The following is a 26,791-nucleotide window of genomic DNA, read 5'->3' on the forward strand; positions in this document are numbered from 1 at the left end:
AACTGATAATAATAAGGTGATGATGGGGTTAGATTAACTATTTCATAAATGTGCATGTGCATGTGCACTAGTGCGATTTCCCCACGTTACGCACTGAGAATTTGGTTGACCTCGGTTGGCTTCGTTACGGTTTGGTATTTGCTATAACGACCAAAAAGAAGAAAAGTTACTTGAAGGTATAGATTTTTTAAAGTATAAGAGATGAAAGTGACATTGAACACTTGGGTCTTATTCTCTACTCTCGTCGTGGTTATAACCTATGCTGTTTGTTCCTAAACACCTGGGCCTTCTATTAACACCGAATTGGGCTGCATAGTTGGGTCTATTTGGGTTGGGCCAAATGTTTTCATATAGAGTTTTTATTTAAGTAGGCTATTGCTATAGTTTTCTTAATTTTTTTAAAATTTTATTTTACAAGCTATTAAGTTACGTGATTGTGTAACGTTGCGTGATTATGTTCCAGTACATAGTTACGTATAGTTATAGTTACGTACTGAAACATAATCAATAAATACCTAAATCATGTATCATATGTGTAAGCAATACAAATTCTCAATGTAACACTACATCTATATTTTATAACCCATATTTATCTTAATGGGTTTTGCATCTAGACTTCCCATGGTAGTGATCCCAATCATTTCCTTTTGATGCTTCGGTATTTCGATGTAGTCCATTGGATAATTCTCGGCCCAACTAAAGCTTCTTTTGCTTTTGGATTATTTCTCTAAACTTCCATTTTGCTTCATGTGATTTGGTCATTTTAACGTTTTTGCCCCAGTAGTTTAAAAATAGCCATTTTCCTCCCCGATTTTTCTAACTTATCGTCATTTTGCTCCACACCTCTAACTCCATCCAAAAAATCCATTAACTAGAAGAGTATTTTGGTAATTTATAAATAAAAGCAAGAGCATGTAAGTCTTTTCACCTAAATAAACATATAACTTGTTTATTTACATATATATATATATATATATATATATGTATATATATATATATATATATATATATATAGAGAGAGAGAGAGAGAGAGAGATGGGCATAAAAACCGGTTCCTACCCGATGTTCAGAGGAACCGGTCCCAGGTTTAAAAAACCCGACGGGTATTATCCGGTTCCCATTTTTTCTAAAAAAAGCCAACCGTACCCGGTTCCTATCTGTACCCGGTTTCTACCCGTACCCGGTTCCTATCTGTACCCAGTTCCTATCTGTACCCGGTATGTTACCGTTGGAACCGATTCTTATATGGATATGACCGTTGGAACCGAATCTTGATATATGTAAACACATTAAATGCAAAATCTGACTGTTGGAACCGGTTCCTACATGACCGTTGGAACCGGTTATAGTATAAATATCACATTTTTTTTTTCACAAATCATCTTCTTCTTCTATCTATTTCTTCTCCTTCTTTACATATTTTTAATGGCTTCCAAGAACTCTAAAAGCACAAACTCCCCATCCGTCAATAATGTTCCACAAGGTTCAAATGCTCCATTTGTGGTGGGAACATTATCGCATAGCCGCAATATGGATGTTTGGTGCAATTGGGATTTAGTCGAGATGAGCGATGGTTCGCAAAAGGCTCAATGCAAGCATTGTGGCTCCTTGTTAAGCAATGACTCTAATTCCTCTTTAACGAAGCATGCGAAAAAGTATTGCAAAGCTCTAAAAGATTTGACACCCGGTCAAGTTCAACTTTCAAAAGATGGTAAGATTTTCCGCTACGAACAAAAGATAACTCGTGATAGGATGGAGAAGTTGGTCATCAAAAAAGCGTTGCCTTTTGGACACTTTGACGACCCCGATCTCACTAAGCTAATTAGGGAGACGCTTCAACCTAGCTACAAACATGTAAGTCGTCGAACTTTAAAACGTCATTGTTTAAATATATGGGAAAATGCAAGAAAAGATTTAATTGCATTTTTTCAAAATTTAAAGACTTGTGTAAGTTTAACTAGTGATGTGTGGTCGGCTCCACACGGTTTACCCGAATCATACATTTGTGTCACCGCTCATTGGGTTGATCCCAATACATGGAAAATGATGAAGCGTACGATCGCATTTGAAGAGTTTCATTCTCCTCGTACGGGAGAAAATATTTATAAAATTATGAATGCCACAATTATAAAATATTGTTTAGAGGATAAAATATTTTCAATATCTTTCGATAACGCCTCAAACAACTCAAATGCGATCCAAAAACTAAAGTTGAAGTACAAACCAATTTGTGATGGTGTTTTTTTCCACACAAGATGTGTTGCTAATATTATTAATTTAGTTGTGCAAGACGGTTTAAAAAATAAATTTGTAGCGGATTTTATTATAGCTTTTAGAACTATGCTTCAAGATGTTTTTAAAAGTGGTAAAGAAAGATATCAAGATTATAAAAACCTTTGTAAAGAAGTTAACCAAAAATTAATTGGTCCTAATTGGGATATCCCAACTCGTTGGAATTCAATTTGTCATATGTTTGAAATGGCTTTAAAACAAATGGGCACTTTAAAAGCATTTCATACAACTTTAAGTGATGACTACCAAGTCGACCCTTTTCCCGACACGGCTTGGAATAACATTCAAACACTAAGTGATTTTTTAAAAGTTTTAAAAAAATTAACAACTTTAATTTCCGGTGTTTATTATTCCACTAGTTCTCGAGTTATTTCCGAATTATATTTGATAACAACTAATTTTAAAAAGTTTGAAAACTCAAGTGACATGTTGAGGAACATGTTGACACCAATGATCAATAAATTTAAAAAATATTTTTTGGACTTACCACCCGTATTTTTATGTGCCGCCGCTTTAAACCCAATTTTAAACGTAGCGGGTGTTAACGCGTTAGTTGATGAAATCTACGACAAGTTGGATATGCACGAGGAGAATCCAACATTGAAAGCCAAAACTAAAAAACTTTTCGAGGAATCTTTGAATAAACTTTATGATCATTATTTAAAAAAGTATGGGGAAAAAAATCATACCATTTTTAATGGGGCTTCATCATCGGCCTCTAACGATGAAACAATTGCCGACCCCCATCATAACCATGTTGAACGTCGTTAGAGACGAAACAGCGAAACAACAAAGGGGTAACGAACCATCTAGTGAACTCGGCCGATATAAACTAAAGGATGATGCACTTACTATGACGGCCGAGGAGTATAATAATTTTGACATTTTGGCATGGTGGAAGTCTAAAGAATCGGAATTCCCGATTCTAGCCACCATGGCTCGTGATTTACTAACGGTCCAAGCTTCCACGGTAGCTTCGGAAAGTGTTTTTTCTCTTAGTGGTAGGGTATTGTCGATTAGAAGAACAAGATTAACCCCGGAGTCGCTAGAGATGGCAAATTGCCTAAAAGATCATTTGGACGGCGTTGATCGTGTTCAACACAAGTCGAGTCTCGAAGACGAGGTGGAGTTGGAGCACAAGATTATTGAAGAAGAGGATGAAGAGGAAGACGAGGTAGAGACCAATGATTCCGAAGACGATTGTACCGAAGTGCCCGCACCAAAGCGTAGCGGAAGTGAAAGTGCCGCACCGTCCTCAAGCAAACGAGCAAAAAAATAAATTTGAGGAACCGATTCTGATCAGTCCCGAGGAACCGATTCTGTTACGAAACAAATGCGAACCGATTTTGATTACCGAAGGAACCGATTTTGTACTACTTAAACGATTATATATGTGATTTTTTTTTTCACAAACGAACTTTTATTACACAAACGGTTACATTGATAAAGTTAAACCAAAAAAGTTGAACAAACATCACACATAAAACATAACACATCAAACATAAGTAAACAAACGGATCCACCAAACTACACATTAGAAGAATCGGATCCTTCGCCCCTTTTCTTCCTTTTTTGCCTTTGTCACCGGGCAATGTTTGTCGATATGCTTCTAGAGGGTGGAGTTTGCTGCCGCCTTCATGAACTTCCCACAATTCTTGCACCGAGCCATCTCATGGTTATCCGACATCAAACACAAATCAAAATATTTCCAAATTGCGGGGTTACGCTTGGTTTCTAAAATCAAAACAACTCCTTCTTCCGATGCCATATTGTTCTTTGAATGTGTTTACAGAAGAAAGAAGATGGATGGATTGGATGATGCAAATTGAAATGTATGCTCCTAAATCGATTTTTATATTTCAAAACCGGTTATAACGGTACAAAATTTAAAAAAAAAACAGCTTTTTCAGTGGAACCGGTTCTTAACAGTAAACACCAGCTTTATTGAAATACTCACTGTAACCGGTTCCAAATAGTAACCGTAACCGGTTCCACACAGTACCCGGACCCGGTTCCATTGTACCCGAAACCGGTTACACCTGTTATAAAAAAATGATGTGTACCCGGGTTGTACCCGGACCCGGTTCCACTGAGAACCCGGTTCCAATCACTTGTATCCATACCCGGTTCCGGGTTGGAACCGGTTCTGGGTTTTAAGAATACCCGATTATGCCCATCTCTATATATATAAGTGATTCTTTTCTGATCCCCCATCTTTCCAACCACCATCCACCACCACCTGCCGATCACGACTACCGCGACTTTTAACTAAACGTTTTAATTGAGTTAGAGCCAGGGAGTAAACTACCGAAGTACCCCTACTTTTAATTGAACGTTTTAACTGAGTTAGACTCAGGGAGCAAACTGGCGACAAACTCGAAAGATCAGGGAGGAAAATGACTATTTTTAAACTATTGAAGCAAAACTGTTAAAATGACCAAACCACAGGGAACAAAACGAAAACAAAAGTTAACTCAAAAAACAAATAACCGAATTGCTTGACTTTTGAAGCTCTAAAAACAGGTATTTACCCACAAAATCCCAAGCATGGGGTGGACCAAATCAACATATTTACCGTAAAATCCATCTTGTAATTATTACACTACGTGAAATAACTAAAAAGTGAAAAATTAGAGTGGTGAAACATGAGATTTTCGACTGAGAGGTCGAAAACGTATTTACCTAAAAAAATTATAAAATCAGGGGGTCGAAAACATATATACCTAAAAAAATTCTATTAAAAAACTACGTACCGAACACTGCTGAGCGAAAAGTTCGAGAGGTCGACGCCCCCAACCCCCGGCCCCTTCTATCCTGTGTCCCTGGTGTCATGTAAGCAACGAAGACTTTAATTAACCATACCTTTACATAGATGTAGTAGTTTAAGTAACTACTTTATTAGAATAATAATATTTAAATAAATAAATAAAAGCAAAATTGTGTGATGTTGAATTCTCTGATCGAATAAAATAAATAAATAAATAATAAAGAAAAAAGTGGGTAGAGACGTTAATGCATTGCGTCGAGAGGATCTCATACCTGTTATAAAAAGAGTGTAACGGTGTGTACGTCGTAGGGCGTCAAAGGATGAGTGGAATGAGACGTCATCCCACTACACCCAATCTTAGTATTAGTAAAGTAATATTTATAAAATTTACAATAATTCTTAATGGTCTTTAATTTATATAGTTTATTTTATTTTACTCTTTAGCTATGATCTTAATATATCATAATACAAAACAATTCTCGTATACATGTTGGCATGTCTAACTTTAGATATTTTTAATACACTAAATAAATTCACAAAACAAAACAACTCACAGGACAAAAATATTTAACAATTTTATTTCAACGCTTGATAAACTAAATGCTTATATTATTCTTTGCTTTCAACTTGGAAGCCAATTGCTCTAAGGTTTTCGTAGAACACCCATCCTTACTAAGAACATTACTAGCTGCATCTTTTAGTTCCCGAATTCGACTTCTAATTGGTTTTCCTTCTTCCCCTTCTATTAAACCCTTCACAACCCTCGCAATCTCCACACGACTCACAATGCCATTTTCATCGACCTTGGGCCTTAACGCCACTTTTATACCCTCAGTCAAAGATACTGCGTTCATTCTTTGTTCTGCATAAAGTGGCCAAGCTATAACCGGCACACCATGGACTACAGTCTCGAGAATAGAGTTCCATCCACAGTGGGTTAAAAACCCACCAGTGGAACTATGACTTAAAATTTGGGCTTGTGGCGCCCAAGAAGGTACCACAAACCCAATACCTTTGGTTCTTTCCAAGAACCCTTTTGGTAAAAAACCCAAAGGGTCCTCGTGACCGTGTGAATTAAAATAAGTCGCGTTCGGTTTATCATTCGGGCTTCTAACCACCCATATGAACCTTTGTTCACTCAATTCCAAACCTAAGGCTAACTCATTAAGCTGATTAGAAGATAAGGTTCCACCACTCCCAAAAGATATGTACAAAACAGAACCACATGGCTGACCATCTAGCCATCTCAAACACCCTGACCCATCAACATCACTACTTGAACCGGCCTGTACCAACGGTCCAACCGGATAAACCCTTGGTTTGCCCGGTTGATCTTCTAGCAAAGCTTTCAAAGCTCCACCCTCTAACTCCTTGAAGCTATTTACCGCTATACCCTCAGCCATCCTATACCTCTTTGCATTATGAAGCACCCATTTATATGCATCATTCTTTCTTTCTTGAACCGGGTCAAGTAGGTCTTCTCCGCGAACCGGTATGCACCCCGGGATCTGAACCGGTTCAGGCAAATCCCTATACTCACATGAAACCATTTGATCAAGTTTAGGCAAATAAAGAAACAAAGATAAAGCCATAGCAGTTGATGGAAAAAACACATAAGGTGAGACTCCAAATTCAATAGCAACATCAAAGGCATCCGTGCCAAAAAGATCAACAAACAAAGCCACCATGTTTGTTTCAACAACTAACGATTTAACCGCCTCTCTAAGCGAATCGAGAGAGCGCGTAACCATGAGGCTGATTCGGGTTTCCATTCGTATATCATTCGGTAAATCGTCGAAACTGACCGGAGGGAGGATGACATGGTTTAAACCATTGGGGAGAGAGTCAAGAAAAGCTTGTTGAGATTTGGTTAGAGGTCCTTCATTTGGGATGATGAAAGTTGATGAGATGTTGTGGTTGTTTTTTAATCTTTTTGCAAATTCAACAAGAGGGATTAGGTGGCCCATTCCTGGGCTTGGGACAATGGCAATATGTGGTGTTCTTTCCATTGTAGAGAGAGAAAGATATACGTATATATATATAGAGAGAGAGAGGTGAGGTGAGGTGAGGAGATGAATGAAATTAGATGGTGATATATATAGACATTTTAGGTTGGGGTGTTTGTGTTCCTTTGTATGAGGAAGGGATATATGATATCATATATGCAATGCAAGTGAGTCTAAACCGTTAATTAAGTTGCAAACAACAACTAAACATTTTAGGTAATTTATATGAGAGTAGTTTTTTGCCCGGCACGCGTTACAAGTTAATAAGTCGAATATTTCTCTCTTATAACATGTACATCTGTGTTTCCGTTATCTGTGCATACTACTCATAACACGATCTCAAAAAAATTACATCGAATCAAATAATTAAAACAAAACACTACCACATTTTTTGCTAAAAAAACTAAAACGATTGAAATACTATAATTTTAAACTGGGGGCAAAATTTTAATTTTTCAGGACAAATGAACATGTGCCAAGTAGCCGCCTGACACGAATAAAAATTACACTGAGTCAACCAATTAAAACAAAACACTACCATAGTTTTATAAAAGAAAAACTAAAACGATGTAATGACTGTAATTTTACACTGGGAGCAAAATCATAATTTGACAGGAAGAAAAAACAAAAATGATGGCAAAACTGTAATTTGAACTGAGGGCAAAATGATAATTTGGCTGGGAGAGGAAAAAACAAAGCCAATGGTAAAACTGTAAATTTAAACGGGAAAAATCATAATTTGGCTAGATCAATAGGGAAGTGTCAGACAGCTGTCTGACACTATTCCCTTAAATGCATAGCTGCCTGTCACTATTCCCCTACGTGCATATTGTATTGTATATATATAGAAATGTAAAGTAGTAATTTTTATTTTTATTTTCGTCCTTGCTATGCTTGGTAAATATTGGTAAAATATACGTATAATATGGAAAGTAAATAAAGTTATCATACTTTATTTATTATATTACATAATGCTTTTAGCAATTTATGCAAGGTAAATATTGATAAGAGTAAATTGCAGTTTTACCCCTTGAAGATATAGTCTATTGGCACCCTTACCCCCTAAAACGAAATTTTTGTTGTCTAACCCCTCAATGAATGCGAAACGCTGCAATCTTACTCCCTGGCAACCCAACTCTGTCAAGTCAACGTTTGTTTGACTGTTAATAATGTGTGAAAAGTTGTTTTTTGCCCCTAAATCTAATTTAACTCAAAAAACATTAAAAGACTTAAATTATAAGGATAAAGAAATCTGTAAAATAAACCATCTTCATCTTCTCTACCACTCATCTTATAAACTCCATTATCTCTCTCTCCCTCCCTCTCTCTCTAAAACCATCGCCACTATCAACTCCACCAGTCACCACCACCTTCTCCCTTTTGACCACCAACACCGTCAACTGCACCACCAACTCCTTCCCCATTCTGACCACCGCCGCCGTCAACTCCACCACCAACTCCTACCCCCTTCTAACCACCGCCACCAACAACTCCACCACCACCTCCTTCTCCTCTTCTGACCACCGCCACCATCAAGTCAGCCACCACCTCCTTCCCCTTTCTCACCACCGCCACCATCAACTCAGCCACCACCTCCTTCCTATTCCAAACCCTAACCCTAGCCGCCTACAATGGCGAATCTGTACATGTTCCTGTTCCAAACCCTACGCGGTCGTAGTTTGTAGAGAAAGACAATGACGGGGTTTTTAGAGAGAAAAACAAAGTGAGATGGTTGTTATGTTAACGTTGTCGGCGAGTTTCCGATCGTACATGGCGCTTCCAGATCTGTGTTAGAGAGAGAAATAGAGGAAAAAGAGAGAGAGAGAGAGAGAGAGAGCAACGATTCATCTGGTTGTTAAGGGTGACGGAGATGGTGTAGGTGGTGGAAGGTGGTTTGTGTGGAAGATGTGGAGATGGTGTAGGTGGTTTCAAAATCTGATGACCATGGTTGCAGAAATCGGCCTAGGCGGCCGATTAATCGGCGCCTAGGCGCTAGGCGGTCATCTACTGCCTAATTTTGAGCTAGGTGGTCAATTAATCGGTCATGGTGAAAAATCGGTCAAAATCGGTCCTAGGCGGTCAAAATCCGTCCTAGGCGGTCAAAAATCGGATTAATCGGACAATATTAGTCGGTCAAAATCGATAAAAATCGGTCCTAGTCGGTTCTAGGCGGTCCTAGGCGGTCAAAATTGGTCAAAATCGGTCAAAATCGAACCATACTATCTGAAACTTGAAGTATTTATGTGAATTTTGAAGTATTATTTTTATATCATTGGGTATATATATATAATTTTGAAAAAATACATATAAAAATCCCATTCCGATTAATCCCGATTAGTCCCGATTAATCCCTAGGCTGTACCTCACCGCCCGACTAGCGCCTTCTACAACATTGCTGATGACGAACTTGATAACTGGTGTCTAAACTCTAAAAAGTCTTAATTTTAAAGATGTTTCTAGATGGTTAATTAATAATAATAATAATAATAATAATAATAATAATAATAATAATAAATACGGGAGATTACAAAAACACCCTTACCTATAACAGTCAAACAACTGTTGACCGTTAAGAAGGTCCAAGATTGCAGGGTTTTGCATTCGCTGGGGGGTTAGACAACATTCGTTTTAAGGGGTAAGGGTGCCAATGAACTATATCTCCAGGAGGTAAAACTGCAATTTACTCTATTGGCAAAATATACGTATAGGGAAAGTAAATAAAGTTATAATACTTTATTTATTATATTACACAATGCTTTTAGCAATTTAGTTATTATACTTCATGTTTCCTTATTTTCAATCCATTAATGCTAATTTCCGAGAATTGACCGTTTCTAGCGTATTTGACTCTCATAAACACCAAAATAACTTAATAAGATATATTTTTTAAATAAATAAAGGTAACTTAATAAGATATATTTTGTAAATAAATAAAGGTATTAAACTGCATATACATTTATGATAATTGTCTTAGATGCAACAAATATCATAGTTTTTTTTTAGCGGTCACCCTTTTCCTCAACTGCTATGTATGATTATCTTCCATACACTATATACATGGTCGTTTAAGGAAAAATGAAATAAAGCAAATGTTTTAGACCCTCACTATATACAGGGTCGATTAAGTCCCCATATTCTAAAAAAACATATGACATTTAGGGTCCTCGAAAAATCTCATATAGTCATATATAGTATTTTTCTAAATTATTCTAGAAATTATAGACACAAAATTGGGCAGAAACAAACATATAAAGACAGTCAAGTTTCTTTTAGCCGGAAAATCTTAAAACAAGAGTGATTTATATGTCACTAAAAACGGGTCAGTGTGATATATAATAACTTAAAAGTCAGAACTTTGGTAGTATCGAAAACAAAATGATTTTAACAATGTTTGAACTGAGAAACCTAAAAGTTTGGCTTATGACGTCATTCAAATGCAAGGCTAGCATCATGTAGAAAGATGATATAGTGCAATAATGCACCATGTGAATAGTACGTCATAACCTTTTTGGAAGCACGTGTGTTACGAAGAACAATTTGTACACAAAGTTGACAAGTAGATATAGATATTATTAAGGGTTGAATGGCATGTGGAATCCAATTGGATATATACTAGTAGTTATTTATATTATATTTAATGAATTATCATTCTTTGTTTATGTAAAACTTAATTGGTTTAATTATTGGTGATTGTAGTGTCAAAAATATATTTTGGGCGACTAGTCACTTAAAAAACAAATAAGAAAATATTATATGATACAAGGTAAGAGATGTTTAGCACAAACTCAGTCAAGAGTATTATAAATTTTGAGCAACACGGAAGCTCAATAGTAGTGGCGAAGCTTGAGATTTCTGACCGGGGGTCGAGAACGCATATACCAAAAATTTATATAAAATCGGGTGGTCAAAAACGTATATACCAAAAAATTTCTATACGAAAATTATCTACTCTTCACTACTGAGGGAAACATTCAGAGGGTCGGCCGCCTCCACAAAGCTACACCTTTGCTCAATCGTTCTTAGGGACGAAGCCCCTAGAACATGAGAATCTATGGGACTCAACCTCCTTGGTGGGGTTTTTGGGTAGCACCCTAGCAGGGTTTTGAGCGGCATCTTGATGGGTCAAAGCGGCAACGCCCCTGGCAGATTTACATAGATAGTTAAAGTGGCTGCATTAAAACTTAGATTAATTGGAACTGAAATTAATTGGCAACTAATCATTTAGGGCAGTGGCAAATGGAAGTCACCGGCAACTACGATGATATAGGGTTGAAGTTGATGAATCCAATGTTTTAAAATCCGGTTTTTATACCATACCGGATTTGGTTTAGAAAGGGTTTAATCGGGTGTATCAGACGATTCAACCGGGTGTATCGGACAGTTTAACCGATCCGGTACAACCGGCCGGTTTAACCGATTTGGTACCACCGGCCGGTTTGAACCGGTTTTTAAAACATTGGATGAATCCGAACATGAACACCCCCCCCCCCCCACACCCACACATATATCCTGACACATTTAGAGTAAAGTTTTAGCAATTATAAGGATAAAATAGTCATCATATAACATATTTTAATAAAGTAAATAGTTTTAGTAAATATAAGTTTAAAATAATTATTATATAATTTATTTACCAAAAAATTTCAAAAACCCTAGATGGAGAACTGCCGCCGGACTCCAATCCCGGAAAACATTCAACGTCGGATTACCAAATTCTTCGTCACCAATCTCCCGGAAAGATGTAGTGGTTCTGATTTGGCTGCTGAAGTTCGTGTGCACGGACATATTTTCGATCTTTATATTGCAAGAAAGAGGGATAAAGGAGGTGACAGATTTGGTTTTATTTCGATGCTTGATGTTAAAGACAAGGACGATCTATTGAAGAACCTTCGTAACATTCGCATGGGGGATTATAAACTGTGGTTTAGTGTCGCTCGGTTTGTTCTGGAAGACGAGAGATTAGTAATAAAGATTCGGTAAAAAAGAAACAGGTTCCTAATATTACTAACAATCGTCAGGCCTTTGAAGATAACAGGAATGGTGGTGCATCATCGTTTGGTACATGTGAACGTTCTTTTAAAGATATGCTTGTTGGTAAATCGATCAATATTGATAGTAATGTCAACGCGTTTTATGGGGTGCATGGGAGAGCTGTAATTGCAAGAATGGTTGATGTTAACGCTTTGAAGAACATTAAGGTTACAGTTAGTGAGATTTGCCCGTTTCTAGAAAAAAATCAATATTTGGGAGGTTTAGATGTAAGGATAACTTTCGATATTCCGGAGAACGCTGCTGTGTTTCGAGATGTTGTTGTTTTGGTGGTCGACAAGTTTTCTATGGTTAGTATATGGGAAGGACAAGCTTTTGGGTTTGAGAGGTTAGCATGGCTTAAAGTTCAAGGAATTCCGTTACGTTTATTAACGAATGAAGTCATTGATGAGGTTGGAAGTTTATTCGGTAAGGTGGTTCATCATGCTGATAGATCTGAATCGGACCTTGATTTATCCTATGAATATGTTGGAATTTTGTTGGGCGATGGGAAAAGGGTGTCGGAGGAGATTGTTTTGAACTGGAAGGATAGGAAATTTCGCGTGTGGGTTATGGAGGAACTAGGCGAATGGATCCCAGATTTTTTGGAAATCAATTCACCACATAATTGTGAAAACAAACAAGATGGCTCGGGGCATGTATCTGATGGGTCGATGTCCGAGGAGGATTGCAATTCGAGTGACAATGATTTGGAAAATGATGATGAGAATGTTAATGTGGAAAATAATCATTGTGATACTGAGGATTTGAATGACAACAATGTCTCCATCGAGGCTGAAAACACCGAACGCTTTGTGCCTGCTGTGTCATTTCAGTTTGAACAAGTTATTGAAGGTAATGTTAGTATCCAGTCGGTTGAGAACAAAGTTACCAAGAGGAAAAAGTTCAAAAAAGGAAGTGAAGTGGAGCGCCCAAGTAATTCGTACTCTAGTAGCCAGGAAAGTTTGAAGATTGTTAAACGCCCCAAACGATCAGACCCTTTCGAACTTAACGGTCTCTTGGGATTGGAGGATGAAGGAGATTTGGATGCTAGTGGCGAAGAGATTAATGAGACTAAGGAGATCGGGGAGGTTTTTGATTTGAATGTTCATCCAAAGTCCACAAGTGCTGTTGATGATTCTTTAGTGAATGATAAAGATGTTCCTTGTGATCATTCATTAGAGATTGAAGCTACGAAAGACATGGGGGAGAAGCTTGGAGCCGTCCTTCACAATTGCGATAACCTTATACGACAATCGATTGTTCAAGAAGGTTTACAAACTGTTAAGGTATGAATTGTTTATCAATTAATATTCGGGGGATTGGGGTTAGTGGGAAGGCGTCTTGGATTAAAAGACTAAAAAATGAATTCGGTGTGTCATTTATCGGTATGAAAGAAACTATGTCGACTAATGTACAATCGGGGATGTTGGCTAATTTTTGGGGAGGTATGGGGTTTGACTCTGAGTTTGTTAATTCTAATGGTCACTCGGGTGGTTTAGCTTGTATGTGGGATCCCAAGACATATGTGAAAGACATGGTAGCGAAAGATGATAATTATCTTCATGTTTCGGGTTTGCTGACGGATGGTTCTATTCGTCTTAATATTATTAATGTTTATGCTCCTCAACACAATCAAGATAAGAGAAATCTGTGGGCAAAAATTGTGCAACTTATGCAATCGGGTCAAGGTTGGTGGTTGGTTTTTGGCGATTTCAATGCAGTTCGAAATATGGGAGAAAGAAAAAATTCAAAGTTCGATACAGTTTGTGCTAGGGATTTTAATAATTTTATTGATGAGGCGAGCCTTCAAGAATATAATTTAAAAGGTATGAAGTATACTTATATGACGAATAGGGGAGGCAAGTGTAAGATAAGTAGAATTGATTGGATGCTCGTTTGTTGCAATGTTTTTAATAAATGGCCAAATGCTTGTGTTCGCGCTTTAAATAGAGAATTATCTGATCACTCACCGCTAATTCTATCACTCGTTGATACCAATTTTGGACCAAAGCCGTTTCGTTGTTTTGATTCTTGGCTTGATAGATCGGGCTGCGTTGAGATTATTACTTCAGTTTTAATTGGAAATAATATGGAGGGTCCTTCGGATCTCAATCTTAATAATAAACTAAAGATGTTGCGTAACAGATTAGAAGTGTGGTATAAAGCATGTGAATGCAATGAAGAAGAAGAGGAAAAAAGACTTCGTAATGAAAGAGATGAGATCGAGAGGCTGATGGAATAGAAAGATTTAGAGGAGTCTGAATTATGGGTGTGGTCCGAGTGCAAAAAGAGTCTTGAAGAGATTGAGCTGTTTAGATCTCGTGACATTCCTCAAAAATCTCGGGTGAAATGGGCGGCTCTTGGGGATGAAAATACAGGTTTCTTCCATAGTACAGTGAATGGTAGAAAGGCTAGGAACGCTATTCCGGGCCTCCAAGTGAACGGGGAGTGGGTTTCTAAACCGATTTTGGTTAAGAAGGAGGTGTTACGATTTTTTAGAGCTCACTTTAAAGAGGAATGTTGTTTTCGGCCGGCTTTATTATGCTCGGGTATTAACAGTATTATGGATCGGGATTGTGATTTTTTAACCGCGGCTTTTTCTAAATAAGAGATTAAAGATGCGGTTTTTGATTGTGGTTCGAATAAGGCCCCGGGACCTGATGGTTTCAACTTCCGTTTTGTTAAACGGTATTGGAATCTTTTAGAGGATGATTTTTTTTTTTTGGATTTTGGTGGAGTTCCATGCGACAGGTATTATTAATACAGGTTGTGGCTCATCTTTTATTACTTTGATCTCGAAGGTTTAAACGCCTTTGGGTCTCAAAGATTATCGGCCCATTACACTTGTTGGGATGATTAGTAAGGTTATTTCTAAAATCCTTGCTAACCGTCTTAAGAAGGTGTTACGGAACGTGATATCCGAGTCACAATCGGCTTTCTTGTCAGATCGTTTTAGTCTTGATGGTCCTCTCGTGGTTAGTGAATTAATGGAGTGGTTGAAAAAACGGAATAGAAAGGCATTTCTCTTAAAAATAGATTTCGAGAAGGCGTATGACAATGTCAATTGGAATTTTTTGATATCTATTATGGAGCAAATGGGTTTTCCATCGACGTGGTGCAACTGGATTAAAGGTATTCTTATATCCTCGCGGGCCGCAGTTTTAGTGAATGGCTCTCCAACTTTTGAATTTAAAATTGAAAAAGGTCTCCGTCAAGGAGATCCACTTTCGCCTTTTTTATTCTTGATTGTTATGGAAGCTTTATCTTGGATGTTGAAAAAAGCTAAGGCGATTGGTGAGTTGAAGGGCATTAATTTTACAGATGATGAAGCCGACATTACCCACCTTTTCTACGCGGACGACGCTCTTATTTTAGGAGAGTGGTCTCGCGAGAATCTTCAGAGCACCGCCCGGATTCTTCGTGTTTTTTACTTATGCTCGGGTGTAAGACCTTAATTCGTATTTGAAAAAAAGTCGCAGCGGAAATTCGTGCCATAAAATTTCTTTCGTTACAAACGTCTGGACTTACTTGAAAGTTCGTCTTAATATGTATCTTTTACAAAAATAAAGCATAAGTCCTGTTTACTAATAGTACATACTCAATTATTCCCGTACAATCTATCTTGTGACTCGGTCTTCGATCTCTATTCCTCGTGATAACCGCCCGTGATTCGTACAACCTGCACTCACCACATACATTCATCACATTAGTACACAATACATAAACAAGATCCAATACATGTACACTTTCCATTCAGCTTTCTCTCTGATTTTAAGCATATCATTCGCATATCCATTCCCTGGTGAGCCTTCAATAATGTACCTGCATAAATCTTCGTTTTCCAGGCACACGATTAATATCATTAACACTCAACGTATCCAAAATCATACTTAAATATATACACGTGCATACATCCATACCTCTCTACATACATGCATACACTCATACGTATCTTCATATATTCTTAAATACTCTACTACATACGTACCTACATTCGTATGTTTCTACATACATGCCTACACTCATACGTATCTTCATACGTACATAAGTACACATCTGCATACGTACCTACGTTCCCACGTCTTTACATACATGCATACGATCACACATACTTCCATACATACAAAAATACTCATCTGCTTATGTACATACATTCTTACGCCTTCACATATATACATATATACATACATACTATCCTACGTATCTTCATATATACACAAATACGCTTCTATATACGTACCTACATTCGTACGTCTCTACATACAGGCATACACTCATACATATCTTCCATATATACATAATTACACATCTACATACACGTACAAGATCTTGCATACCTCTTACATACTCATACGTTAATTACATGGGACTTAGACTTTGATTTATAGCCCATACACATCTAAGGATCGATCAAAATCATGTTTGGAAAGCCCGCCGTAGTCCACGGATAACAAACCGAAGCCTACGATACATAAATCAACTTAAATAACAAATTTCAGATTTTTGGACTTGGGGAGGGCGTCGGCGACGGCCCGTAGTTTTTCCCATAGCCAAAAACCCTGTAGACAGGTAATTAAGGCGTCGGAGAAAAACTGGTTTTCTAGAGCCCGTCGGCGACGGCCCTAACCCCGTCGGCGACGCCCTCTAGAAAACCACTTTTTCTGCAGATTCGTTTCGTCGTCCGTACGCACTAAAACGCGCATAACTTTTGAACCGTTTACCCGTTTAACCTCCCGTTTCTTCCTACATGCTTGTAAATTGCTCCTCTATCCTATGGACTCAAAATCCCACATCCGGATTAAGTAAATTCTTAACTTATGCGCTATCGGCTTATTATTCATTTACGGTTATTCGACCCGTTCATGTTTTCATCAAACAACACATTCGTTTTAACATCAAGGATACGTTTTGACCCGTTACATCTACTTAACAAAAATCATTGGTTTCATACAACACATCCTTATTGGTCCTCACTTAACATACTTAACTAACTAGCACATAACTTTACATAAACAATTAAGAAGTGATTACGGAAATCACTTACCTTTTTGCGTCCGTTCCCTTGCCTCCTCTTTACCCTTTTGCCTTTCTTGCTTGAGTCCATTTCCACATGATCCTTATGCTTTCACATCACGCAATCACACTCTTTTTAGTATGCATGATTGTACACTTAATGATCATGTCGAATGCATGGTTCAAGTCTGACTTTCATTAGTCAAGTCTAACAAACATAAAACAAATACCCAACATCACATCTCTTCCAACTCGTATAATTCCTTACATAATTGCATATAACACACATTGTTAAACATGCACCATATGACTTTATAGCATTGAAATTTGACAAGAGTCTAACCATACTACTTATGCAAGGTTTGACTTCCAAAAGTCAACGACCCATCTTATGGACTTTCGACCTAACCTCATATATCCGTGTCATCATATTAAGCTATAACAATGGCATTATATACACTTCATATTCATGATGTAATATGCTTACAACCACATGATCAATCCATTACATACACACACATACATATTATCAATACTACATATACTAAAGCTTTCGGGATCCCATACTAGACGACCATATTTGGGGTACATAACCAACATGATTTTACCATCCTTACTTGCTATACATTAACGCCAATTTCATTTCGTAACCTCAACTAAACCGTCGACTAAGCACATAGTGTGTACCTGTAACACCTCGAATTTTTGTGTCCAATAATGTGTTAACACGTGTCATTTGATTACACGTGGCATTGATATTAAATAAAGGACTAATTTTGACAAACCTTGAATGTATGTAAATTCGAGGGTTATAGATGTCAAACAAGGGTAAATATACTGTATGGTAACCCTAAATGGTGCTTGTACCTTCAAACGAATAAATCATGGATCGTACGGAAGCGAAACGCGGAAGAAAGTGAGAGATTACAAGCTACAGGGGTTAACTGTGTCAACATGTTTAATTATACCTCTGAGTGACCCTTTAACGCTCCCGAGGCTTTGTAACAGTATTATACGCTCACTAGAACATATTGTATAAATTCCGCGAAGTTCCGTTTTAAAACGAGAAAGTTATGATCAAATTCGTATGAGAAGGGTTAAAAGCGTCAACAATGAAAGTTAAGGCTTTCTGAATAATTAATAAACTAACCGGGGACTTAACAACGCGGGTAAATAACACGAGGTCCTTAGTTGTAATTAACCGAGGGCCAAACCGCAAAGTTACCCCTTCAAACCCGAAAGGTCAGGTTAATAATTACGAAAGATTTCGTTATTAATTACCAGATTCTGTTCATCATTACAAAAGATTTTAAAAACCTGAAAAACAGGCCTCTCGCGACCCGCATTAGAGTTTGGGTTAAGTGAAAGCGGGCCGCGAGCCACCTAAGATACGCGCCTGGATTTAAACTTCAGGCGGGCCGCATTGGACGCCCAGATGCAGAAACCTTGTATTTTCTTCCCTTTTGAGCTTGTGAATGATCAAAACGCCAATAAAAGAGGCATGGGCCCCCCCTACTCGACCCATAGCTCTATGGGACACCTGCCCATCATCCATGATCAGTATAGACCATTGTGGAATGATCTTGGAGCTCATTTTTCACTATAAATAGCCATGTTGTGTTCATAACAATCACACAACTCAAAACACACTTCACTGATCATTCTAAGAGCTTTCAAGCATTCTTCTCTGCTCTCTAAGCAAGACACAACTTCTGTAAGTCGTTCACATCCATTGTGGTCTTGTATTTCCATAGATTTAGCTTATAAACCCAACCGTCGTAACTAACGGTTGTCATAGCGATAATTCACAAATGGTCCAGTGAATTGTCGGATCAAAAGTAGTTATGAGTTGGTATTTATGTGGGTAATAAACCCCTAAAAGGGTTCCCTCTGATCACCACTCTAACTATGTCAAATGTCGAGTCAAACGTGTACCAGTGTAAACTGACGTATTTTTCCCCAAAAGATTAAGTGCAGGTACTATACGAAATTGGCTGGTAATAGCTTCCTAAGCATCACGAATAGTCTCGCAAACTCGATGCCGTATCTGATTGAACAATATTTTATTATTATTTTGATCCGCTGTGGATACATTCGACTTCTGTAATACTTTTGATATTACAACCAGAGGTTGAAGTATATATTTATCTTTAAGCTTCCGCTGTGCATTTATATAATTGTGTGGTTTGACTATATTGTTGCCAACTACGTCACGGTAATCCCCCACCGGGCCCACCGGTGATACACGTGGAAATCGGGGTGTGACAGGTTGGTATCAGAGCCAACATTGAGTGAATTAAACACATTAGGCATTGTGTTTAATCTCAGTGACACAATTGCACATACTTGAGTCTAGACAAGAACTTAGGACAAATTCGAATTGTTATTCCAATTTTGTCTTTTTCTTTTATTATTGGTATTTAAAGTTTTATAAAGCAGGAAACATGCCGCCAGTGATATTCCGAGGAAGAGGAAGGGGAAGAAGAGGCAGAGGAGAGATCGTTACTCACCACGATCACGAAGCCGGACCTTCTGGTACGCGAGCTCCTTCGACTACAAGGAGTGAAGAACCACAGAGGCGAAGAGACCTTTACGAACCCGCGAGGCATTCCACCTCGCACAGCTCGACGCCATCATACCGGCACTCATTCGGGCCAAACTCAGAGAATGATCCCAACAACCCACAACCTTCCTTCATACCTCTACAACGTTCGGTATCGCAGCGAAATTACGACGACCCTACTCCATACTTCATAGGTCAGTTTAATCCAGCTGACTACATGCAGGAACCTTCAGGCTTTGTTCCATTAGGGCCACAAGATCACTTCTCCGAAGACCATATGGATGAAGATACTGATCCAACAGAACCTGCTCGTGGTACGCCCACGCATCCGATAGAAGTCTCTGATGGGTCATCCTTCCATGGCACACCCTATCAGGGACCAGATAGTTTTCAAGCGATGTTTGACCGACATGAGTGGTACTATACACCACCTCAACAGACATCACAACAACCGCGACATCCACAGGATCCCTCTGAGGATTCACGCTTTGTGGCAGTTACGCCACCACCTCCGCCACCGGCACAACCAGTAATGCCTGATCCGCCAAGGCGTAGGAGGACGAATGCTCGTATGTCCACACGAGGAGGAGGGGGTATCCACTTCAGCACCCCTCGACACTCTAGTAGTAGCCACTATCCACCACTACAAGAAGAAGGACCTTCAAGTCCTATACAGGAGGCGAACTCCGCACCAGCTGCACCAAATTCGCCACCATTTGGGTATGACCAACCCATACCTGCTTACACGGGTCCAACGGCTTACAATCCGTTCGAACCGTCTCAGGCACATTACAACTACAATTATGAGCGCGACCCATATGTGGTGTCGGCTAGATATAATGCACGCTACCCTGACGGAGCTCATGGGAACATGGGAGCACCGGACTACTCAGCTCATGGGTATCCAATACCTCCCAGATCTCCAGTTCCGCAACAAGCGCCACAACCACGTTTCTCTCCTCCTGAACAGGAAGAGATACTCCATCGACTAGATCGTGTGGAGAGAGAGTTCGAGGAAGAGAAAAAGAGCCACCGAGGATTTCTCAAAGGCTTAGCGAACCTATTAAAGGGCAAAAAGAAGAAACGTGACCACTAGCCCTTGATAGTTGTATTAGTGTAATTTCTACTTTGAAATAAGTCCCTGCGTGGACATTTATCATATTTTAGTCCCTACGTGGACTTATCTTTTAGTCCTTGCATGGACACCTACCTTATGTCAGTCCCTGCGTGGACTAATCACTTATTTTAAAACCTCTAAGTAGGTATGTACTCGTTTAAAGTCCCGTTTAGGGCAATATGTAATAGTATTTGAGATTTTGGAATGTATGATTTGAGTTCTGTTTTAATATATATGAAATAAATCAAACCATTCCTTTTAAATTGATCTTCCAATATAAAGAATCTTAGAGTGAAACCTAGCCAGGTGTCTTTTAAGATCCGGCCAAGATGGTACGACCAAATTAAAGGATTCAGATTCCCTGTTAACCTCTGCAAGCATGTTGACGATCATGGCAGATGTGATCCGTTAAAAATCACACACGTCATTCTTATACAATAATCCTTTAAGGGATTACAAAACCTAAATAAATGATTTATAAATCATGGGTTAAATCATCAATAGAGATGATCACTTATTAAAGCATCCATTAGTGATGTAGTGCCTACGGGCCAATCTTATTAAAACATCCATTAGTGATGTAGTGCCTACGGGCCAACCTTATTAAAACATCCATTAGTGATGTAGTGCCTACGGGCCAAATCTTATTAAAACATCCATTAGTGGTGTAGTGCCTATGGGCCGTAATAATTGTCTTATAAAGACAAAAGACAGTGGTGGTCTATGACTCCCTGCCAGAGAGGGGTAAGAGAACTACGGTTCAAACCTCTATGCCTTTGATTCTCTGAAATCTCGGCTAATATTATAAAACATCCTCGTGATTAGGCTTTATGCCGCTAATATTATTGTTATAGCTAAAATAGGATGTATTCAAATCCTAAAACTAAGTGAGTAATAAGTTAACCAAATATGGTCTCTGTTACCATGGTTAACGAATTGTCATAAAAGACAATTCCATAATAAGCTTCTAAATAAAATTTTGTTATCTTCTGTAACACATTCAAGTTACAATGGCGGATCCCAGTGGAGAGAATAGCCATACAAATGAAGATGACTACGACAATGCGCCAGTGCATTTGACAGGCGCACAGTTAAAGGCTCTGATTGACAACGCTGTTCAGGCAGCTCTGGATCGTCAATATACTGAGTCCCAAGGCAGAACCGTATCAAAACCACCCTCCAAACCAAAGTCACAATCCAAACCACTCTCCAAACCCAAGAAAGATGATGATAACCACTCGTCCGCTGAGAATAGTATTCGTCGTGAACGAGAATATACTGATGCGTCCAGTGCCAAGGGTTGCACCTACAAGTACTTCGTGTCTTGTAAGCCCCGGGAATTCACAGGGGAGAAGGGTGCTGTTGATTGTATCACCTGGCTGGATGAAATGGACACTATTGTGGACATCAGTGGGTGTGCGGAGAAGGATGTGGTGAAGTTTGTGTCCCAGTCATTTAAGGGCGAGGCCCTAGCATGGTGGAGAGCGTTGGTACAAGCATCGGGTAAGTCTGCTTTATACAAGATGACATGGGAGGAATTTATTGCTCTCATTAAGGAAAACTACTGCCCTCAGCATGAGGTTGAGAAGATCAAGGCTGACTTTGTGTCACTGGTGATGACGAACCTGGACTGCCAGGCTTATTTGACGAGCTTCAATACGATGTCTCGCCTGGTTCCGTACCTTGTGACACCAGAGTCTAGAAGAATCGCCCGTTTCATTGGGGGCTTGGAGCCTGCGATAAAGGCTAGCGTGAAGGCCTCTCGGCCAACGACCTTCAGGTCAGTTACTGACCTCTCCTTGTCTCTCACTTTAGATGTTGTCCGTCTGAGGACGCTAAGGAGCAAGGAGGCTGAGAAGAGGAAACGTGAGGATGATACCTCACGAAGGTCAGGAAAGAAGCACCGTGGAAACGGTGATGGCAAAAGAGGGTCGGAGACGAAGAAAGATGGGCAAACTGGTGAAAGACCCAAATGCAAAGTCTGCCAGAAACCCCATTCGGGAAAATGTAGGTTTGGGTCAAATTCACAGTCCCAGCCAAAGCCTTTTGCCTGTGGACTATGCAAGTCCAAGGACCATAAGACGGTAGACTGCAAGAAAATCAAGGATGCAACATGCTATGGTTGCAACGAAAAAGGGCATATCAAGAGTAACTGTCCTAAGAATGCCAGGAAACCGGAAGAGAACAAGAAGACGAATGCGAGAGTCTTCCGCATGGATGCAAAGGAGGCAGTGCTGAACGACAATGTTCTTACAGGTACTTTTCTCGTGAATAATATATTTGCAAGAGTACTTTTCGATTCTGGCGCTGACAAGTCCTTTGTAAACCAAAAATTTTGCGAACTACTGAATATGCCTATCAAAACCCTAGACGTAAAATACGAGGTAGAGTTAGCAGACGGCACGATAGAAACCGTCTCCACTGTTCTAGATGGATGTGAAATGTCCATTAAGAACCATTCTTTTCCTCTATCTCTACTTCCTTTCAAACTAGCGGGTTTCGACATCGTTCTAGGCATGGACTGGTTATCCCGTAATCAGGCCCAAATCGTTTGCAACAAAAGGCATATAGTGTTAAAAACTCCGAATGGTGAATCGCTTACCATTCGAGGAGATACACAGTACGGATTGCCCGAAGATGTATCTATGCTCAAAGCTTCTAGGTGTTTGAACAGAGGCTGTGTCATTTACATGGCTCAGGTGATAATTGAAGAGCCTAAGCCGAAGATAGAGGATATTCCTGTCATTTCTGAATATCCTGAGGTTTTCCCCGAAGAACTACCTGGTTTACCACTAGATAGACAAGTGGAGTTCAGAATAGATATCATTCCTGGAGCAGCTCCTATAGCTAGAGCGCCTTACAGACTTGCTCCGACGGAAATGAAGGAATTAAGGACCCAGTTGGATGAACTGTTGGCAAAAGGTTTTATCAGACCTAGTTCGTCTCCCTGGGGAGCACCTGTCCTATTTGTAAAGAAAAAGGACGGATTGATGCGGTTGTGCATCGATTACCGAGAGCTAAACAAAGTTACCATAAAGAATAGATATCCTTTGCCAAGGATCGACGATCTATTCGATCAGCTGCAAGGAGCGAGCTACTTCTCGAAGATCGACTTAAGGTCGGGCTATCATCAGCTAAAGGTCAGAGATGACGATGTGCACAAGACAGCATTTAGGACTCGCTACGGTCATTACGAGTTCCTGGTGATGCCATTTGGGCTCACAAATGCACCGGCTGCGTTCATGGATCTCATGAATCGCGTCTGCAAGCCGTATTTGGACAAATTTGTCATCGTCTTCATCGACGATATTCTTATATATTCCAAAAGCCAAGCTGACCACGAGAAGCACCTCCGTTGCGTTCTCGAATTACTACAGCGTGAGAAACTCTACGCCAAATTCTCAAAATGTGAATTTTGGCTACGAGAGGTTCAGTTTTTGGGTCACGTTGTAAGTGAGCGTGGCATCCAAGTGGATCCCGCTAAGGTAGAGGCAGTCATGAACTGGCAAGAGCCAAAGACGCCTACCGAAATTCGTAGTTTCCTGGGATTAGCAGGATACTACAGGAGATTTATTGAGAATTTTTCAAGGATTGCTGCGCCCCTGACTTCCTTAACCAAGAAGAAAGAAAAATTTATTTGGGGCCCAAAGCAGCAAGAGTCCTTCGAAGTTCTGAAGCAGAAGCTAAGAAACGCACCTGTGTTGACACTACCTGAAGGTACAAATGAATTCGTAGTTTACTGCGATGCATCACACACAGGCATGGGGTGTGTGCTTATGCAGAAGGGCAAGGTGATTGCCTATGCTTCAAGACAACTAAAAGTGCACGAAAAGAATTACACCACCCATGACTTGGAGTTGGGTGCCGTTGTATTTGCACTAAAATTGTGGAGGCATTACCTTTATGGTATTAAATTTGTGATTTATTCTGATCACAAAAGCCTCCAGCACCTGTTCAACCAGAAGGAGTTGAACATGAGGCAGCGCCGTTGGATGGAAACCTTGAATGACTATGATTGCGAGATCAGGTACCATCCCGGCAAGGCGAATGTAGTCACTGATGCCCTGAGCAGAAAAGAAAGGGTAAAACCTATTCGAATCAATGCCAAGAGCATTGAGGTCAAGAACAATTTAATTGAAAGGATATTAGCTGCACAGCGAGAGGTTGTGTTGGAAGCTAATTATCCTAATGAAAAGTTAGGAGTAACTGAGGAGCAGTTGACTCTTAGCAAGGATGGAATCCTTAGACTGAACGGACGTATATGGGTTCCGATTTATGGAGGACTACGAGATGTTATCCTCCAGGAAGCCCATAGTTCCAAATATTCTGTCCATCCTGGTGCAGATAAGATGTATCAAGATTTAAAGGCAAACTATTGGTGGAGATAGGCTTGACAAAGTCTGTGGCCGCCCATGTAGCAAAGTGCTTGACTTGTGCTCAAGTCAAAGCCGAGCACCAAAAGCCGGCTGGCTTGCTACAACAGCCTGAGCTTCCCGAGTGGAAGTGGGAATGTGTAACTATGGATTTTATTACCAAGTTACCGAAAACCAGGAAGGGAAACGACACGATATGGGTCATAGTCGATAGACTGACTAAATCAGCTCATTTCTTACCCATCAAGGAGACGTATAGCTCTGATATGTTAGCCCAACTGTATGTTGATAAGATTGTAGCCTTACACGGCATACCTGTGTTTATTATCTCCGACAGGGATACTAGATACACGTCACATTTCTGGAAGAGTTTCCAGCAATCTTTGGGTACGCGTTTGAACTTCAGTACGGCTTACCATCCACAGACGGACGGTCAAAGTGAGCGTACTATCCAGACGTTAGAAGACATGCTTCGTGCATGTGCGATCGATTTAGGTGGTAACTGTGATAAGAATCTACCCCTAATCGAATTCTCCTACAATAATAGCTACCATACCAGCATAAAGGCTGCGCCTTTCGAGGCATTATACGGTAGGAAATGTAGATCGCCTGTTTGTTGGGCGGAAGTAGGAGAGGTCCAATTATCGGGACCAGAGATAGTTTTCCAGACAACGGACAAGATTGTCCAGATACGGGAACGTCTCAAGGCTGCCCGTGATAGGCAGAAAAGCTACGCTGATCCGAAGCGTAAGGACCTTCACTTTGATGTAGGTGAAAAGGTGTTGCTTAAGGTGTCGCCCTAGAAAGGGGTGATGCGTTTCGGCAAGAAGGGCAAGCTGAGTCCGAGGTACATAGGACCTTTTGAGGTCATTGAACGTGTCGGATCAGTTGCCTATAAATTGAATTTGCCTGAAGAGCTCAATGGAATTCACAATGTGTTCCACATCTACAATCTCAAAAAGTGCTTCGCCGATGAATCATTGGTGATTCCACACACAGATGTGCATATAGATGAGAGCTTAAAGTTTGTAGAAAAAACTTTGTCGATTGAAGATCGGCAGGTGAAGAAGCTTCGAAGAAAGCACGTACCGATTGTAAAGGTCAAATGGGATGCTCGTAGAGGTCCCGAATATACGTGGGAAGTCGAAGCCACAATGAAAGAAAAGTACCCCTATTTATTTGAGTAAATCTCGGGTCGAGATTTATTTTAAGGGGGTGAGGATGTAACACCTCGAATTTTTGTGTCCAATAATGTGTTAACACGTGTCATTTGATTACACGTGGCATTGATATTAAATAAAGGACTAATTTTGACAAACCTTGAATGTATGTAAATTCGAGGGTTATAGATGTCAAACAAGGGTAAATATACTGTATGGTAACCCTAAATGGTGCTTGTACCTTCAAACGAATAAATCATGGATCGTAGGGAAGCGAAACGCGGAAGAAAGTGAGAGATTACAAGCTACAGGGGTTAACTGTGTCAACATGTTTAATTATACCTCTGAGTGACCCTTTAACGCTCCCGAGGCTTTGTAACAGTATTATACGCTCACTAGAACATATTGTATAAATTCCGCGAAGTTCCGTTTTAAAACGAGAAAGTTATGATCAAATTCGTATGAGAAG

At 39.6% G+C, this 26,791-nt stretch overlaps 3 protein-coding genes across 3 annotated transcripts; 2 read left to right on the forward strand and 1 right to left on the reverse strand.

Annotated features, from left to right (window-relative positions):
• Positions 1–5,530: 5,530 nt before the first annotated feature.
• LOC110864812 (hydroquinone glucosyltransferase) lies at positions 5,531–7,191 on the reverse strand. The gene has a single exon (XM_022113965.2). It carries the CDS (start codon positions 7,066–7,068, stop codon positions 5,656–5,658), a length of 1,413 nt encoding a protein of 470 aa, XP_021969657.1. The 5' UTR covers positions 7,069–7,191; the 3' UTR covers positions 5,531–5,655.
• A 6,304-nt stretch (positions 7,192–13,495) lies between these two features.
• On the forward strand, positions 13,496–14,338 carry LOC110944428. The gene has a single exon (XM_022186093.1). The coding sequence runs from the start codon at positions 13,496–13,498 to the stop codon at positions 14,336–14,338; it is 843 nt and encodes a 280-aa protein (XP_022041785.1).
• Positions 14,339–15,083: 745 nt separating this feature from the next.
• LOC110944429 (uncharacterized mitochondrial protein AtMg01250-like) lies at positions 15,084–15,551 on the forward strand. Its single transcript, XM_022186094.1, has one exon. It carries the CDS (start codon positions 15,084–15,086, stop codon positions 15,549–15,551), a length of 468 nt encoding a protein of 155 aa, XP_022041786.1.
• The last annotated feature ends 11,240 nt before the right edge of the window (positions 15,552–26,791 follow it).

The sequence above is a fragment of the Helianthus annuus genome, chromosome 6 (genome assembly GCF_002127325.2).
Source record: "Helianthus annuus cultivar XRQ/B chromosome 6, HanXRQr2.0-SUNRISE, whole genome shotgun sequence".
Lineage (NCBI taxonomy): Eukaryota > Viridiplantae > Streptophyta > Magnoliopsida > Asterales > Asteraceae > Helianthus > Helianthus annuus.

Coding starts and splice junctions, on each gene's coding strand:
- LOC110944429 (XM_022186094.1), top strand. CDS start 15,084: ATGGAGTGGTTGAAAAAACGGAATAGAAAGGCATTTCTCTTAAAAATA.
- LOC110864812 (XM_022113965.2), bottom strand. CDS start 7,068: ATGGAAAGAACACCACATATTGCCATTGTCCCAAGCCCAGGAATGGGC.
- LOC110944428 (XM_022186093.1), top strand. CDS start 13,496: ATGTCGACTAATGTACAATCGGGGATGTTGGCTAATTTTTGGGGAGGT.